Here is an 18,611-nt window from a genome sequence, read left to right on the forward strand (position 1 = left end):
ATTGGCAGTGACGTCTGTTGAAAACTCGATTGCTATACGAGTCAGGCCAATAATGAACTAAGTTCTTGACAAGGAAAATTCAGTATTCAGTGTAGGAAAATTCAGGAGACAGTTGTATGCTTTTGAACTGTTTTAAGTGTTTGTTGCAAGGTACATCATTGATGACTTATATCAACAGAGTAGACATATATCAGCAGATATAATATTTTATTTATGCCATAAAAGTCAAGTGTCACCTGTCCGCAGACAAGACTTGAACCAGTAACTGCAAGAACATTAACCACCTGATTTACCCACTGAGCTAAACCTCCAGACACTGTTTTGACATTCCGTTGAACTTGAACTTGCAATTTCATCGTTTATGAATAAGTGTTTTAAAAAACTTTCCTGCCTTGGACAAGGTTCAAACTCAGTATTCCAAATAGTTTTTTTGTTTAAATGTTAATTAATTAATTAATTTACATGAACTTTTCATTGTTTGATCTACAAATGATGTACGCCAAGATGACGTGGTATTTATGTGCCCTCCAGTGCCATCGAATGGTAGCTGGAAGTACTACATCATGTAAAATATCTCACTCTAGGGTCCAAAATCTCTGCGTGCATTATCCAACTTTCACAGAAATGAATGGCCACTTTAGTTCACCAGTACACCAACATACATGGGGGTGTGAAGGCCCTTTCATTGCTGCTTGCAGCTTTAATTAATTAATTATTATTATTATTATTATTATTAGTAGTAGTAGTAGTAGTAGTAGTAGTAGTAGTAGTATTATGAGTATTATTATTATTTTTTATACCTCCTTTCTCCACAGTTTTAATGTCTGTACGCATCAGAGACATAAAGAAATACATTTAAATCTGTTGTACTCAACCTTTCCTGTTTCAAAATAAAAGCACTTTGTCAATGTTTCTGGTGATAGAACCCCATCAGTTGATAACAGAAGGCTTTTTACTGTGAAATATTTTCAGGACAATGTCGTTGACAATGTAGTGCCTTGCAGGGCTTCATAAAAGACTAGTGCTGCCCCTTGAAAGATAGAGGCTTGAAACAGCAGTCACAGACCCTCAGTCAACTGAAATTACTTCAGGTCAAGCAGTTGTTTTTTTCCTGTGCTGTATACTTTTTGGGATGTTTTGGTCCCCAGATTTTGCTCTCGGCTTTCACGCTAAAAGAGAGAGAGAGACCGCAACATACGGTGAAGAGGTGGTGAATTTACATATCACAGCAAGTTAATATGATACAGTCTCTGACTTTTGTTAATATTATGTGTCAGCAAAAAATGTTGTTCCGCATGCCCGACCTGATGATAGTGCCGGTAGCTTGTTTACTATACTGACATGAATGCTGCTGTAAAACCGCTGCTCACAATATTCAAACTTTAAAACTTTATATGGAAAACAAAACGAATTATGGGATTTTCGTATTGAACTGCAAAGTCCGATTCGACTGGCATAATTCTGAGTCAGGCACAGCACTAGCTACTGCATGCCGGCAGCTCTGCAGCAGTGTCACAGCAACAGTGCTGTCAGTGTGAACACCACGAGCATGCATGCAGCAGCAGTTCAGCGAGGTTGCCGTCACATGCTGCTCACACAGTCAGTGTGCCCAGGGCTTTGGTATAATAGATTTTCCATAACCCAACAGTGAGAACTGAGCTAAATATTCACCTGGACAGGCGGCTGAGCCAGTTCCTGCTCAGGGTAGGGGGCGGGGTATGGGGTGGGTTGTACCTGGGAGAGAGGTAAGGGATGGGTGGTATGGAAGCTACCAAGGTTCATCTGTGATGTGAGAGGGCCGCCCTGCTGCGGGGGCACTGCAGGGGACATGGCAAGAAGGGGAACGGGGAGTGCCACACTGGGCACGTGTTGAGGTGTGGACAGAGGGGTCTGAGGGGTGCCGAGAGTGGGTACAGAGGGTAAGGCAGCATGAGGGGTGAGAGGAAGGGAGGCGTGGTGGGGTAAAGGTGAGAAGTGGGAGCCACTGCTGCTGTAGGCACATGGCAGAGGAGCTGGGGGGAAGGTAGAGGGCTTGAGGCCCCCTGTTTGAGGATGTGGTGAGGGAAACTGGGAAAGAAGGGAAAATGATATCAAATGAACAAAGACAACCAGTCGATAGAAATAACATTCACACAGGCCCTTTATGTATGAACCCTGAAACCTGTGCTAGCATTTGAAATTAAAGGTGTCCCGCTAAAGTTACTTTGCCCCGATCCAGATCCGAGTCATTTGATATTGAGTATCTGCCGATACAGATACTTGTATTTACCTGGATAATACAGCTGCCCAGTGCACACCTCAAATACTATTAAGTTAAATTTAAGTTATTACAATTAATCCAGTGTTGCTTGACAGTTTAATATCTCTGAAATGCAGTACACGAAAAAATGGCAGCATTCAAACAGTTCCTAAAGGTTTTTTAAATTTTATTTTTAAAAAATAACAGAAAACAAACTGAAAATATTTTTATATGGCTCTTATCACAATCCCACTTAGTGATTCTGAAGTGTGCCTTCAGAAACTGCTTAAAATCCACTTAGTGAATCATTGTAACAAAAGAATGGAACAACTACAAATGAGTAACATAATCACAATTCTACGTCAAAGTAATGTTAAAGCTCAGCTTTAACATGCCCAGTCACAACAAAAATAAAAATCGGTCATAGTTTCGCTTATTACATCATTAAAGTAAAACTAGTTCACTAAAAATGAACAACAAAAAATTCAGTTAAGCTGAAGTTGAAAAAAAAATCTGAATGTACTTGTTGGAGTAGCAGCATTACAATGAAACCTGAATATCTGCCACAAATCGTTCCCTCTGTTTTCGACATCTGTGTGACCGCGGACATAAACAAAGGATCGTACGGGGCGCATGCTCAAAATATTCAATCCCAATCAATTAAAGAATACTTTGATCGGGCACTGATCCTTCCGATCCAATTGGGACATCCCTAATTTGTAGGATGTTTCTACCAAATTCTCTACCTCGATGTGACATGTTTCTAACGCTACCACAACGCACCTGTGTGCTGATCTGCAGGGGCAGGAGTGGGGGAGGAGCACTGGACACTGACTGTGGGAAACTGGTGGATATGTCAGGAGGACTCAGGTGAGCTGCAGGCTGGTCAGCAGATATCAGCTAAGGAAAGAAATCAAATATCTATTTTCCACTTTCACTGGAGAGAAATTTTGTGACGGAGAAAGAAACTGACAAGATATTCCAGGGTTCTGGAGCTTAAGTCTAGTTTGATTTTAAGACTTTCTTAATGCCACTTGGAAGGAAGTGTTGGACTAACATTTTTATTTTGCTCTAATGTTTATTGTCATATAAAACTTGATGTGTTTTTTGGTTTTGTCCAGGTAAAAAGTTGGATTATCTACATCACATGTTGACCAGAAGAACCCTTTGAGTGGAGCACATAAAAGAAAATAAACATAGGCGATTATATTACCACAAAGGTATCTATTTGGAAGCAACAGAAACAGAGGTGGGAAATTTCTGGCATTTCTCAACGGTTTTCTTTGCAAATTGTGTTTTGTCATTCTGCATGTGAGATTACACTGCTTGGATTCCCATCATGACAAGTTTAGGAAGAGGAATTTATGAAATTATATAACAAAATACATGTGTTACCAATCACACAATGTTAAATATATATATATATATATTCCTAAAATGCTATTTCTCATGTCTGAACATTTTTAAGACTTTTTAAAGATGCATTTAAGTCCATTTAATACCAGTTAAGGCCTTATTTTGAGATTTATGAATTCAGTGCCTTTTAAGACTTTTTAAGGAGCCACAGGAACCCTGTAGCCTATTCTGATCTAAAAGATCCTCTTTACTAAAAGTGAGTTGCAGGGCAGGTAGACTTAATGTGATTAAATTATTCTGTGTGTTTTTTTATTTAATGTACTGTAGCCTGCAGTTAACTTATAAGAAACGATGGATGTACCTGCGGCATGACAGCAGCTGGTTGGAGATGGCACTATAGAGGGGAAAAAGAAACCACATAAAAAGCCATTCACACACACATACACGTACACACAAAGACCAACAGAACGTGAGGAATCATTTAAAAGGGGACATTAGATGCACTTTGCATCTTTGTACCCAGCTCACACACACCGATATCCTTCAAAAACTTTTTTGAACTTAATTAAAAAATGCAATTATGATCACCATAAATACAGTTTTTTCCCTAACTATTTTTTCTGTTTTACGCAGACATTTTCCCTTGCTTTTGTGAAATAATTTGCTACTATTTTTTTAAGAAATAGCACCAATTTGCTGAGGGTTCAAAGTATTCAATTCTTGTGAAAGGCATCTGAAAGCAGCACAGGAAAAATGATGTCACCCCAGGTTTCAAAGGGTTAATCTCCTGCATGTTTGCATGTTTAAGTTAATTGGTTACCGACCTAGGGGTCTCAACCCCAAATAGGGGTCGCAAAGGCTTCTCGGAGGGTTTCCTTTTTGATTTTAAAGGGTGTAAGAAAACTTTAAAAAAAAATGAAATAAATATAGTACTCCTAGATCTTAGCATCCCCTCCCTGAGCTACCACCTTATCGTGGTGGAGGGGTTTGCGTGTATGATATAGCGTGGGCTCCGGAACCAGTCTTCTCGAGAGGGGTTGGACTTTCTTCCACTCTGGAGTTGCCACTGTTGAGAGGCGCCAGGCAGGGGCGGCAAAACTTATTGCCCCCCGGCTCAGTGCATGTATGCTGGAGTTTAGCCCTGGTGGACGAGAGGGTAGCCTCCCTCCGCCTTCGGATGGGGGGATGGATCCTTACTGTTGTTTGTGCCTGTGGCCCAAACGGCAGCTCAGAGTATCCACTCATTTTGGAGTCCTTAGAGGGGGTGCTGGAGAGTGCTCCTTCTGGGGACTCCCTTGTTCTGCTGCGGGACTTCAACACTCACATTGGCAGCGACAGTGAGACGTGGAGGGGCGTAAATGGGAGGAATGGCCCCCCGATCTGAACCCGAGTGGTGTTTTGTTATTGGACTTCTGTGCTCACCACAGATTGTCCATAACGAACACCATGTTCAGGCATAATGGTGTCCATATGTGGACTTGGCACCAGGACACCCTAGGCCTTAGTTCTATGATCAACTTTGTAGTCGTGTCGTCGGACTTGGGGCCGCATCTCTTGGACATTTGGGTGAAGAGAGGGGCAGAGCAGTCAATCGATCACCACCTGGTGGTGAGTTGGCTCCGATGGTGGGGGAGGATGCCGGTCAGAGCTGGCAGACCCTGCTGGGAATGTCTGGCAGAGTCTCCTGTCAGAAGGAGCTTCAACTTCCACCTCTGGGAGAGCTTCGACCATGTCCCAGGGGAGGTAGGGGACATTGAGTCTGAGTGGGCAATGTTCCGTTCCTCCATTGTTGAGGCAGCCGATCGGTGCTGTGGCCGGCTGGTACATGTCATGGCGGCAACACCCGAACCCGTTGGTGGACACCGGCGTGAGGGATGCCATCAAGCTGGAGAAGGAGTCCTATGGGGCCTTCTTGGCCTGTGGGACTCCAGAGGCAGCAGACAGGTACCGGCAAGCCAAGCGGAGTGCAGCTTAGGCGGTCACCGAGGTGAAAACCCGAGCATGGTAGGAGTTCAGTGAGGCCATGGAGAAGGACTTCCAGACATCTTCGAAGAGGTTTTGGACCACCATCCGGCGTCTCAGGAGGGGGAAGCAGTGTATGGTGGAACGGTGCACTGCTGACCTCAACTCGGGATGTTGTGGACCAGTGGAAGGAATACTTCGAGGACCTCCTTAATCCCACCAACATGCCTTCAGATGAGGAAGCAGGGCCTGGGGACTCGGGGGTGGGCTCTCCCATCTCAGGGGCTGAAGTTGCCTTGGTGGCAGGGCCCCAGGAGTGGATGAGGTCCACCCGGAGTTCCTTAAGGCCTTGGATGTTGTGGGGCTGTCATGGTTGACACTTAGCAGGGTCCATGAGGGTGCATGAGAGTTTGCCCAACCAGTCTACATGTTCTTTGTGGACTTGGAGAAGGCATTCGACCGTGTCCCTCGGGGAGTCCTGTGGAGGTTTATCCAGGAGTATGGGGTATCGGACCCCCTGATACGTGCCGTCCGTTCCCTGTACGACCGGTGCCAAAGCTTGGTCCGCATTGCTGGCAGTAAGTCGGACTCGTTTCCGGTGAGGGTTGGACTCCGCCAGGGCTACCCCTGTCACCGATTCTGTTCACAACTTTTATGGACAGAATTTTTAGGCGCAGCCAGGGTGTTGTGGTGGTCCGGTTCGGTGACCTCAGGATTGAGTCGCTGCTTTTTGCATATGATGTGGTCCTGTTGGCTTCATCAGGCCGTGACCTTCAGCTCTCACTGGAACGGTTCGCAGCCGAGTGTGAAGCGGCTGGGATGAGAATTAGCACCTCCAAATCTGAGACCTGATCTGTCGTGGTGAAGATGGAGCTGAGCCGAAAGGCAAAGCTCTTGATTTACTGGTTGATCTTCGTTTCTACCCTCACCTATGGTCACGAGCTTTGGGAAGTGACCGAAAGAACAAGTTCGCGGGTACAAGCAGCCAAAATGAGCTTCCTCCGTAGGGTTGCTGGGCTCTCCCTTAGAGATAGGGTGAGAAACTCGGTCATTCGGGAGGAGCTCGGAGTAGAGCCGCTGCTCCTCCACGTTGAGAAGAGCCAGATGAGGTGACTCAGGCATCTAATTAGGATGCCTCCCTGGTGAGGTTTTCAGGGCACTATGTCTCTCGGCTGCCCTGGGAACGCCTCGGGATCCCCTGGGAAGAGCTGGACGACGTGGCCGGGGAGAGGGAAGTCTGGGCTTTGCAGCTTAGGCAGCTGCCCCCGCAACCCGACCCCGGATAAGCGGAGAAGAAGGTGAAAGGTGAATATCTTAGCATTTCACTAATTTCTGTGAAGAAAACTAAATGAAATGCTTATTTTTAAAGTTAAGATTGTTTTTTTAAAGATATAAAATCTCACAGAATAAAAAGTAAACATTAATAAACATGTCAGTGAGCCTTCACTCTCCAGCCTTCAGTGAAAAAAAAAGTATGCTGTTAAACCAATTGACAAGCTTACAGAACAATAGCCAAGCGTCAGGGAGAAAGAAAAACAGAATTTGTCAAAAAAGGCCTATTCAATATGCATGATTGTTAAAAATATAAATATACATACATAACAACAACAAATAATTGTATAAAAAGTTCCAGAAAAATCAGGAGAATGGATCTTCACTACAAAAATGATCCAAATCATTTGTTCCATACAAACTTCCTGTAGTTATTGCATTAACTTTTGGGATTAATTGCAAAGTTTATCATGTTTTTCTCCACTGTTATTGTTATGCGTTGAATATAATATGAAATATCTGTAAAATACATCAGATATACAAATATCTGTCATTTAGTCGGTTTAATTGACACTAAATTATATTATTTATTATTTATGATTTTGAATGTCGAACAAACATTATTTGCTATTAAAATTAAACTGTGAGTGGGGTGCAATAATCGACTTCCAAACTTTTGCCTCCTAATTCTGCTTTCTGTGTCTCACTACAGCTGTTGCCAAGGCCTGTCGCAGTTGGTCGCATGCAGTACCTGCTCCTGGCTGGGCTGGGCAGTAAACTGTGGCTGTAGAGTCGAGGCTGCAGCTGGGAAGCTCTGTGCTGTCTGTCTACTCTGGTGCACAATAGGGGCTGGTGTAGCCGGAGCAGAAACTGTCTGTCAGAAACACATAGGAGAGAGATCACATTTCAGTGGGTCTTGTTTTTAGGTACAATATGACACAATGATGTTTGTAGATTTGCTTCAACAAATCAAGCTCAAGGTTGAAATGTTCAGTGTGTTAAAGCAGGGGTCGTTATAGAAAGGCAAAGTCCCTCCTGTTCCCCCATGGGACCTTAAAGAGTGTATCAGGGATCATGTTGTTTTATAGGCCAACCAAGAAGTTAGCGTCGACCTGGTTTCCCCTATAGAGGAACCAATTGGTGTTTTCCATTGGATTTTGGATTTTTGCAGAAACTAACCTCTGTGGTTTATGACACTTAAATGTTTTGTGCATCAAGATAATCTTCACAAATAAACACCCGTTTTGGGATTTTCAAAGTGCAAATGTAATCGCCCGAAATAACAAGCTAATGTTAGGCCATAAACGACTACACCACAGTCACATGATTTCAGCACCAACCCAACAAGGCGTTAAAGTCGTGTCAGGTGTGATGACATTCTGCAGTCTCATGTACCCATCTTTAGCAACAGCCTTCTTAAGTACATTTAAAGGCTTCAATATGTACAAGTGGGCTATTTACTGATGTATTTTTGTCTTGCATAACAAAACAGGGTTTTCAATGTGTGACTTAATGTTTTGCTGTGTTTTATGAGTGTGTCCAATGGTGGTCAACTGGAATGAAAGGGGCTTTGCCTTTCTATAAACAAGAAAGTAGAGAGGGATATGTTTTCCAGGGCTGTAAGCGTTTCCGCATTAATCAACAGCTGGCTTTCCTGTCTTTAAGAGGCAGTACCGGGCTGAGTTTGTAAGCTAATTTTAAAAAGCATCCAGTGGTACCAACCATGTCATTCTAGGTTTGGGGGGAGGGGGCTGAATAACACTCCAAAGTTAGGCTAAATTTTGGCAATGGAAAAGTAACAAGGTCATTTCCCCCAGGGGTCCCATGACCTCTGACCTTAAGTTATCTGGATGAAAATGTGTTCTGTGGGTACCCATGATTCTCCCCTGACAGACATGTCCGCTTCAATCTCGTCCCATGCCGTTTTTTGCTGTCATTGGATTCCTAATCAAGACAATCAGGTAAGAATTACTTTACCTTGTCAATATGGACTTCGAAACTGAAATGCAAAATAATGGAATTGAAAATATATGATTAAGAAATGCTATTATTGCATTTAACTTGAGATTCATTTACAGCCCTATTTTTTTCAAAGTTTGCAATGTTTAATAAGGCAAGCTCAAATGAAAAAGGGAAGTTATACTGTAAATCTTTTATCAGCCATGCTGACGTACCTATGCTAGCACATTATCGGAGGCCTGATTCTGGAAAACGCAGGAGCAGAGATTGGCTGCTGGGAAGGCTTTGCTACTGTTTTGGAAAGGCCAGAGGAGCGAAGCAGCTAAGATACAGCAGGCATGTATCCTACATGAAGCCTCCTTCTCTAACCTACCCGTGGATCTGCTCTGCCTTCACTGTCAAGTGTTGAAAACAGCTGATTTCTGTCCAGATTTGGGCTACAGAAGAGTGGGACGTCCAGGCTCAGCCTCTTGTCTGTATGATCAACTACTGAGGATGCAGCACCCCCGACCTCCACGTGGCTGTGAATCGGATGAGTAGAAGAGAGGGTGGGGGAACTGGTCCTGCGGCTTATGATGTGTTGGAGACAGTGGTTGAGAAGAGTGAGATCTCCACCGTCATACAAACTCCAAGGGAGCAGGACGTGTGCGGGCGGGGAGAGATGCGAAGGTGACGTCACCAGGGTTGGGTGACTGATCGATGGCGGGGGAGAGGCCGAAAGAGAGACTGGAGGAGATGTGGGTGAGCCTGCCTTAGAACAAAACTGGGCAGATGTGGAGAAAGAGTGCATATGTGTGTGTCCCAGAGATGCACCTTGCTTTGTCTTATCCCTCAGGAGGAGAGACATGCAAGCCTTGCAGTGGCGGCAGGGCTGTGGGCTGCGTGGGATGCTCAGACGGAGCTTTGCGGGAGGTTGTAAATTCAGGGGAAGCAGAGGTGAATTGAAATGACTTGCTGAGTCATGATGAGAGTGTTGATGTGGCGGTAAGAGAGGAGATAATAATGATGGATTTTGGGCTAAGTTAGACGATAGGAAGTCTGGGGCGTGGGCTGAGTCCTCTGTGCTTTTTGTCGAAGTCAGATCCTGTGATGGACAGCTTATATTCTCTGTCTTAGTGAGAGAGTGTGTCCTACACTTTAACACCTCCACCAGGGAGGTGCTTCCACGTCTAAAACACATTGTGCTCTCAGTGATGATGTCATGACATACAAAGGGATGACTGTAGTGACGCTGATCATTCCAAAAAAGAAAATACAAAGGTTGTTATTTCAGAAAACAACTCAAAAAACCAAATGAAAGATTTTTTTTAAAATGCCACAGAAATAAAAAATGCTGTCACTCACTGTTTGAGACTGATAAGGCCCCTGGTGCAGTTGTGCAGCAGGCTGATGATAGGCCCCAGGATGCAGATGACTTGTAGTTTGCTGGTAGGCTCCCTGGTGTAATGGAGATGTTTGTGTGTAGTTTTCATGCGAGGCCTGTGCTGTGGGTTGCTGGTAGGGCCCCTGGTGCAGCTGAGGGTCAACCTGCGCAGGAGGACTGTAGACCATCTGAGCAGTGGAGATGGGCTCTGGAAGCGACTGGTAGGTGCCGTTCTGCTGATTGTTTAGATCATCTAATTGCATGGTAGAGCTCACTCCGCTGTCAGCTGTAATAACAAAGATAACAAAACATTTTTATTCACAGTGATGCCCTCTGCAGGAAGGACGCTGAGGAAGGACAGAGGCAGACGGAGGAGTAGCACCTCATTAAAATTCAAAAGGTGGGTGATGATGTGTCATTGATGACTAATAGGTGTTACTCAGACACTGCAGTCACCTTTTCTTGTGTACATTCACAAAATACAATTTAACATTTTAAAGCATTGTCAGAGCTATTTCTTGTCAATGGATGATTAGTTTTGACACACCAAGCCGACATCAGTCAATGTCAAGCTGTTAGCCTAAATTTTACAGTGTGTCCAGCACAACTTCACACTAATCGGTCCAGGACTGCATTGAAATTGGGATTCCACAGGACCCAACACAAATCTTGTGGGATCAGACTGGTTTATCTTTGCAGCAGGTGGTCAAAAAAAAGGAAATAAAAACAAACAAAAAAACAAATGTAGGGCTACCGGAGATTCATATCAGATGCTGGATTTACATCAGTTTTGTTGTGCTGCATTCAGATGCCTTTCGTTCATATTTAAACCTCTGAAACCTGAGAAAATTGGTTTAATTTTTTGAAAACACGGGGAAAATACAACAAGCAACTTGGCAAGAAATGTCTGGAAAATTGAAAAAAAAAATATTAAAGGTAACAAGATAATGACTGAAAGTTAGCTGTGGGGAGATTATTCAATATTTTTTTTAAAAAAAGGATAAATATGAAAGTATTGAGTTAAAAACAACAGCACGGTGTGTGAACTATTTGAGCTATTTGTTGTGTATCAATCCTCCTGATACAGCTCTTCAAGAAGAAGAAAAGGCATTCTTCCATGTTGTTGACGTTTTGTGCTTTACTTTCAAAAAATGTATAGGCACTGTTTATGCACAGGTACTGTCTTGAAAGCATTGATTGGGCACCAGTACCATAAAAAACCCAAATGATACCCATCCCTAGGCAATGTAAGGTGACACAACAGCCAGCTTTCGTCACTACTTGTTCTTTGTCAGTTTGGTGTGTCAGGGCATGAACTATAACACTGAGGTTGTACGAAATATTATACATTCATGTCCTATCTATTCGCAGGTTCTCACATGTGGCAGACGTAGTTGCTGGCACGGTGCAGATCAGGGTCTGCTGCTCCACCTCCTGCTCCTCGTAGTCTGTCGTAGATAATGTGGGCGCCTGTTGTACAGCGGTACCGGGCACCTGCAGTAGGTTCTGCTGCGGCTTCTTCACAGCTGCCTCGCCATTTCCCGAAGAGAAAGTTCGCTCCCTCCTCCACTTGATGAGAGCCACGCGGTCTCGGATGGACTTCCCAACTATCTTCACATCACAGTCCAGGAAAAAACCCGATTCAACCTACAAGACACAGGTAAGATGTTTGCTGCAGCTTATAATGAATTAACGTTGTAATTCAAGACCTGTAATGAAATCAATCAACAAATTGGCATTCTTTGCCTGGAAGAGCAAAGATCAACTGATCAGTTGTTCCAGTTTCAATCAATACAGTACAATCAATCAAGTGTATGATTACAGACATGACCACTAACCAACTCCCAGTTACATTACACTGCATTAACAGGCCCACAATTGAGTTAAAGTCAAGAAACTTATGAAGTGAGATGATACTAATCCACAACAAGTTGTCCTGATATATCAAAGGCACCTCACTACATTTCCTCCGCTGCATCAGTGTGTATCAGTATTCTTATACTAATACACTTATCGCCAGTGGTGGAAGAAGTATTCAGTTTCTTTACTTAAGTAAAAGTACACACACACAAAATTAAAGCTAAACATTAGAAAAAAAACACCCACTAAAGCTGACAGATAAATGAAGTGAAAAAGTGCAATATTTCCCTCTGAAATGTAGTTGGGTAATAGAAAACGACATGATGAGAAAATACTCACCTTAAGTACAAGTACAGTACCTTAAATTTGTACTTAAGTACAGTACTTTAGTAAATGTACTTAGTTACATTCCACCACTTCCTATTACCATCCCATATTAGTTTTTAGCCAGTTCAATCAATGAGAGTCAGGTCTGTTTTACTAATGAGAGTTTAGCATAAAGCAGTGTTGTTGCTATGGTTACCTGCAGCTTAATATTCCTTACACACTATATAAGAGCTATTTTTGAAGTGTCAATTGGTTTGAACAGACACAAGCCAGCCTATCAAAAATGATTATTTTCCAAGGCTAGTAGACAAAGCCTGGCAAGTGCAAACAAAAGCCAAGGTCAAAGTGAGGGGGGGGAGTCCACACCGCCACAACATAATTTTTCTGTTCTTAAAATATATTTGCTTCAGACTATTCAAACATAACTCCAGCTAAGAGTTAGTGGTACGTAGGGAGAAAATGAAAAGTACGTGATGTTAAACAAAACATTTTCGCACATCGATGCATATTAGACAGATACATCAGCAGCTACAGAAAACAAATTTGCTGTTATGTCACGTTATGTGGAAGGTTATCCACAGAAGATTACTGTAATGGTTAATTTCATTACAAACAACAAAATTCCATGACTTTTCCAAGGCCTGGAAAACGAGAAGTGCTTTTTTGATTTCCCCAGTAGCTTATGATAGTTTTTCCCAGTTACCAAAGAGTATCAGAGTTCTTTGGCGTTATTATCCTCAGTAGTGGAAATGGAGGAACCATCAAAGTAACTGTGGAAACAGTGGTCATTTTTAGGCTCTGAGGAAAACATAAAGTGATTTGGTTGTCTTTACGACAGCGACGGCAAAAATAACAGAACTTGGAAAATGCTAAGGGTGCAAAAGTTGAAAATTTGTCTTTTTCAACTTAATATTTGTTTACCATTTCTTGGGCAACAACCTCCGGGACCTCGTTCACCAAGTCAAAGGAAAACTCAATGGCACCAGCATCCTTGTATTTCCCCTTCAGCTTTTTGGTATCTTCAACCCACAGCTTCAGAGCGATGGATGTTTTCTTCCCATCGTCGTCTTCATTGAGCTCTACCCTGACGCCTGTGTCCTCTGCAAAGAAGGCGTGGTTCAGGAGGTCCTTGATGGAGTACCTGCAGGAAATACACAAACACCAGCTACTGCCCCGAGCTACGGGTTACAATGATAATCTGACCTAATGATGCACAACACACAGAAACATCAGAGCCAAATACTGGCATTGACGTCACATTGCAGGAACAGAAACAAAACAACACCTCTACCTGCATGCAAAACGAGCGCCGAGACGCAGTCAGAGAGGTCCTGCTCCACTTACCTTTCCTCCCATCTGTGGCAGATACATTCCCCGATTATTTCCTTAATTTCTGGGTCACTGACTTTGCTGTAGCTGGCGGGTTTCACCCCCTGCAAAACAAACAAGCATTATATGTCTCAACACTCAAAACAGCAGCACTTGTACTACCTGCATACCAGAGGAGGTAGAGTAACTGTCTGTCTACAGTGTCAAAAATTACAAACTTTTCAAAACACATTTCAAAACTCCAGACATCTCAACTCTGGAGATTAAGAAGCTACTGCTGTTAGTTGAGTGATTAGTTTATCCACAAAGAATGGCTCAAAATTACAATAATTATTAATTTTAATGATGATACACTGCAGGAGTAATTTATAAAATAAAAATACCAAGCATTTGCTGGTTATGGCGGGAAAATGTATCATCTGAAAAAAGAAATAATTAATCCCTCTTTTTAAAAAGAGAATTTGAATTCCAGATAACTAAAACGCATCCTTCCCAAATTCCATGCAGATACAGCCTCATGCTGTGTTTACAATATGAACCACAGAGCAACAGCACGACCTGCTAGATTTGATCTGAGTTGCCATTGAGGTACTCAAGTGTTTGTTAATGTAGTTACGTTGTGTGTGTGTGTGTGTGTGTGTGTGTGTCTGCTCCTTGCCATAAAGCACTTCAAACTTTGCGTTCTTTGAAAGTCATCTGAAGTTTGTATTTGGTCAAAAAATATCTATGCTTTTGTCCAATGTCCGAGCCCCATTTTAACATCACATTTCTCAACTCCATTGCATCCGTGTGTTCGCTGCAATGCACATACAGCTAACGGAGCATCAGCTAACTAAACTGTATAACACAGCGCCACGGTTAGAAACAAAAACATATAATTGGTTGACGCCTCACCGCGTCATGTCGGTCTGCAGCGACGTGTCAGGCGTCAGTTTTTACCTTCATGTTGCAGGAATTCATTGAAAACGACTCACTCATAGTGAACACAGCTTTGCTTTCTCTGGTTAACCAGTAGCTTTGGTATCTCATTTTAGAAAACTATAAGTAAATATTGCCGTGTTACATACATTTCTGAGTTTCGCTGTAAACACACCAAGCAGCTGAAAAGTGCAGCTTGCTGCAGTAATTACATTTTTCTGTTGGGAGGCATCTTCGTGTGTTTCAGGCGGGATGACATTTTTTAAGGTCAGCATGTCACAGGAGACACAGAACTCTGTTTATTGATTGAATACGGTATTCTCCGGCTGCAAATTGCTGCCAAAGTTAAACTATCCTCAACTTTTAGTTTTGCTGCCACAGAATCAAACAGCCAAAGCTAGGAGTGGCCGCTGCAGCTTTCTATAGATTTTGCACGGCGGCTCGCTGAAGGCTGCACTTCTCTTTGTTGACTTTGTGACTCTTAAATACAAATATTTTAAGACTCACTTACTTTGCCTAAGATTTACGCAGTTTTAATATTTTTAAGACTGCATGGTTAGTCACTCCACTAAAGAATATATAATTTATTGATGGTTAAAATAATCACTGGTTAGAACCTCTGCACATGTCTCCCACCCCTATACACCGTGGTTGGCCTATTTTGTGAAAAACACCAAAACCTAATTCAAAACAGCTGTGACAGCAACCAGTTTAACAGCTTTAAATGTTAACTCACGCTGGTGACTTTGCGGTAGATCTGAGCAGCATTTTGACACTCCGAGTACGGATATTCTGAGGTGGCCATCTCCAGCATACACATCCCGAAGGCGTAGACATCCACAGCCTCATCATAGTGCTCCTCATACATTTCAGGGGCCATGAACTCCGGAGTGCCTGGAGGATTAATGCAAGAGAGAGAGAGACAAATTATTAAGTCACATACAGTTATCACTGTGTCATTGTATTTCAGTAGGATCAATACTGATGTTCAGAACTGAAACCCAACACAGCTTCTTAATCGTGACTCCAAGAGTTCAGCAATCATTCAAATGACAGACAGGAGGGAGCTGGTTGAAAAGTAAAAAACGCAAACGTCGGACGTTCTGTGCAACTTAAACACGGTGATATGGTGTTAGTTTGCATTTAAAAATGTGTTATATGATTCTTTTGCATTTTTACTTTTTAAAAAACTGGTGGGCTTAACGGAGACACTATGCTGATTTTCAGGTTGAGTTGAGTTGCAAAAATCCCAAAATAATAGACTGGAAAAATGATAGATGTAGCTACCGTTAAAGCCTAGAGTTCAGCATTTCGACCGTTTAGATCTTGGTTTTTTGGAGCCACGAGTGATGATATTTGGGCAAGAGGCTGTGCATGAGCGAGCGATCTGACTGGAAACTGAGGACACTATAGGCAGGCAGCCTAATACTCATGTAACCCGCCCTTAGTTAAGTGTAATGGTTGGTTGATGTAAACAATGAGTTATATAAAAACATTCATTGTCTGAAGGGATAAATTAGCTTTGCAGATCAAAACCATTTTTTTGTGCCAGGCTATTAATTTTGATAATAACCAGGACATGGACACAAATTCACAATCAGATTTTCCAGGGCTAGAAAAATGTGTGTATTAAATTAAATAACATTAATGTAACATAACGGTGAATTTATATATTCTCTGTAGCTGATGACATATTGCAGCTTTGTAGATGTGTGACAACATTTTGGTTGTCGTGTTTTTGTTTTATTCGTTCACCACTAAAGTTTCTAAATTTTCTCTCCATGTTCTGTCTCCCCCTTCATGTCTGCTCACGAGGCATGTCAAAAAAAAGAAATAAAAAAATTATTTGGCTATTTTTATCATTTTTTAAAAAAAATTAAGAAGATAGGGTTTGAAAGGCATGGTTTCTTTCAAAAATCTTTTAAAAAACATGTTTTGGCAATTTTATTTTTTTTTTTAATTTTGGGCAATTTATTATTATTATTATTATAAAGGCATGTTTCAAAATGACACCATTTATCACAGCCAGAAACTGTAATAATAAAAATTATTTTTGTATTGTCATTCCAACACATCATGTGGGAAGTTTGAATCTTAAATGTTTGAAAAACACTAGGCAAGTGGGGCAATAAAAAAAACATGACTTTTGCTCCTTTAAAGTCATGGAAAAGTTTTGAAATTTTGTCTATGACAATGTGAAATAACCCTAAATAACCTTCCAGCATACTGTAGTTCAAGTGGACTTTGTGATGTCAACGTTGTATTCACAGCTTGTTTCCGCTGCCTCGAAAAATCACTGCAGGTTTAAAATTCTTATTTTCGCCTTCGCATTTAAAAAAAAGTCTTGCCAACTACAGTAACTGACGACTAACCGATAACACTCTTAGCAAAGGAGGCCCTCTTCAGTGTAGCCAGTCCCAGGTCTCCTATCTTGACAGAGCCTGTCGGACCAGTGATGAAGATGTTGTCACACTTTAGATCTCTGTGGATGATCGGAGGAGTCCTCGTGTGGAGGAAGTGGAGGCCTTTGAGAATCTGTCTGCACCAACTTCGAAGAACTTTAGGCTTCATCACCTTAAAGCGCTTCAGATACCTGCAGGTGGACAGAGATGTTGCAGGTGTCAGACATTTGTTTTTCCAAAACAGAGTAAATGTTATAAGACCAACTAACACATCAAGGTCTGTCCCCTCTAAATTCTTTCTTCTTTTTTAAATTTTTGGCATTTTTTTTCTTTAAAATATTTTGGCAACACTTATAGAAAACTTAAAATTGTCTGTTTTTTTTTTAAATTTTAGAAAGGCATGTTTTAAAAAATCCCTAAAATTACACCATTGATTAAAGATAGACACTGTAAAAACAGAAATGATTGTTGGATTTATAAAAGAACTTGGCGGCCCTTGAACATTGATTATCTGGGACTGAGTTTGAATCTTAAATGTTTGAAAAATGCCTGGGCAAGTGGGGCAAGCAAAATAATTATTTTGGGTCCTTGAAACATCATGGAAAAGTTTTGAAATTTTGTCCATGACAATGTGTGGGAACCCTGATTATTGCTTTCACTAAGCATCAGCTGCAAACACAGTTAGTATTTATCTGTAATGACTGTGCTTTTCTTAAACTAATCTCTCTAGTTGGACAGACATTGTGTTCATTAATTACGTTTTAGAAAGAAAAATAATTCTAAAATCACTATTTAAAAAAAAAAACAAAATCAAAAACCTTATCTTTGAGTTTCAGTCTCTGCTGGACTAGATTTACTGTAATGTTGTCATTCAATTAGTATGAAACTTGATACACACAATGTAGTCGGTCTAATGGTCCTTACTGTAAGGTTGTTTTAAACTGAATAATAGAAGCAGGAATAAGAGACTAATATTTGTGTCTCACAATCTGTGATTTACAGTCAAGTATAAGGTTGAGAGGGACACAAGATAAGAAGCTTACCAAAACCTGTCCAACATACTGACAAAGATAATGAAAAAACTGTTTCTCTTTTGTAATTTCATATTGACGCTCACGTTTTTAGTGTCCCTGAGGTCATTAGCTCCGTCACCAGAACGATGCACTTCTTCCCTTTCACCGGTGATTCCCAGAAGTCATAAAATCGTACAATGTTTGGATGCTGGAGAGCCTTCAACATCTCTGCCTCCTCTTTGAACCGCTGTCTCTCCGCTTTGGACAGTTTCCGTTCCTTTGGAAGAAAAGGAGACAGACAATTAGCTTTTTTAACATGACAAATAATGAATTCCAAGTTCATCCACTCTTTTTTTTTTTAGTTTTTGAAGCCTTAACAGAGGAGAAGCTCAGAGCTCAACATGTCCAAATTTAACAAGCGTGAGGGGCTGAATCATCGTCATTGACTTTGTTTTACTTGTATCAAGTGGGAGTGGGGGAGAAAATTGTACATAAAGTGCAAAGTTTTTTTAAATTAATAATTTATATTATAAATACAAATAAAACTCTTGGTAGCTTACTAAGATAATAAAATCAATCACCCTTGCCAGTCCACTAGATAACTATTTGCT

The 18,611-nt window shown here is 41.6% G+C and overlaps 1 protein-coding gene across 8 annotated transcripts in view; it reads right to left on the bottom strand.

The window, feature by feature from the left end:
* wnk2 (WNK lysine deficient protein kinase 2) overlaps positions 1 to 18,611 on the bottom strand; it is a 47,662-nt gene that overhangs the window by 19,100 nt on the left and 9,951 nt on the right. The window contains exons 2-13 of one of the 8 annotated variants that reach the window (XM_088090652.1): positions 18,105 to 18,277; positions 16,958 to 17,178; positions 15,322 to 15,479; positions 13,683 to 13,771; positions 13,260 to 13,479; positions 11,531 to 11,798; positions 10,133 to 10,437; positions 9,162 to 10,019; positions 7,581 to 7,703; positions 3,957 to 3,989; positions 3,023 to 3,139; positions 1,672 to 2,067 (exon numbers count right to left, since the gene is read on the bottom strand). In XM_088090652.1, coding sequence (XP_087946778.1) covers positions 1,672 to 2,067; positions 3,023 to 3,139; positions 3,957 to 3,989; positions 7,581 to 7,703; positions 9,162 to 10,019; positions 10,133 to 10,437; positions 11,531 to 11,798; positions 13,260 to 13,479; positions 13,683 to 13,771; positions 15,322 to 15,479; positions 16,958 to 17,178; positions 18,105 to 18,277 — 2,961 coding nt within the window. The remainder of the gene's footprint in view (positions 1 to 1,671; positions 2,068 to 3,022; positions 3,140 to 3,956; positions 3,990 to 7,580; positions 7,704 to 9,161; positions 10,020 to 10,132; positions 10,438 to 11,530; positions 11,799 to 13,259; positions 13,480 to 13,682; positions 13,772 to 15,321; positions 15,480 to 16,957; positions 17,179 to 18,104; positions 18,278 to 18,611) is intronic. The other 7 variants (XM_088090659.1, XM_042507879.2, XM_088090667.1 and 4 more) reach the window with 7 other exon arrangements.

Source organism: Plectropomus leopardus, chromosome 2 (assembly GCF_026936395.1).
Source record: "Plectropomus leopardus strain MGB_pleo_1.0 chromosome 2, ASM2693639v1, whole genome shotgun sequence".
Classification (NCBI taxonomy): domain Eukaryota; kingdom Metazoa; phylum Chordata; class Actinopteri; order Perciformes; family Serranidae; genus Plectropomus; species Plectropomus leopardus.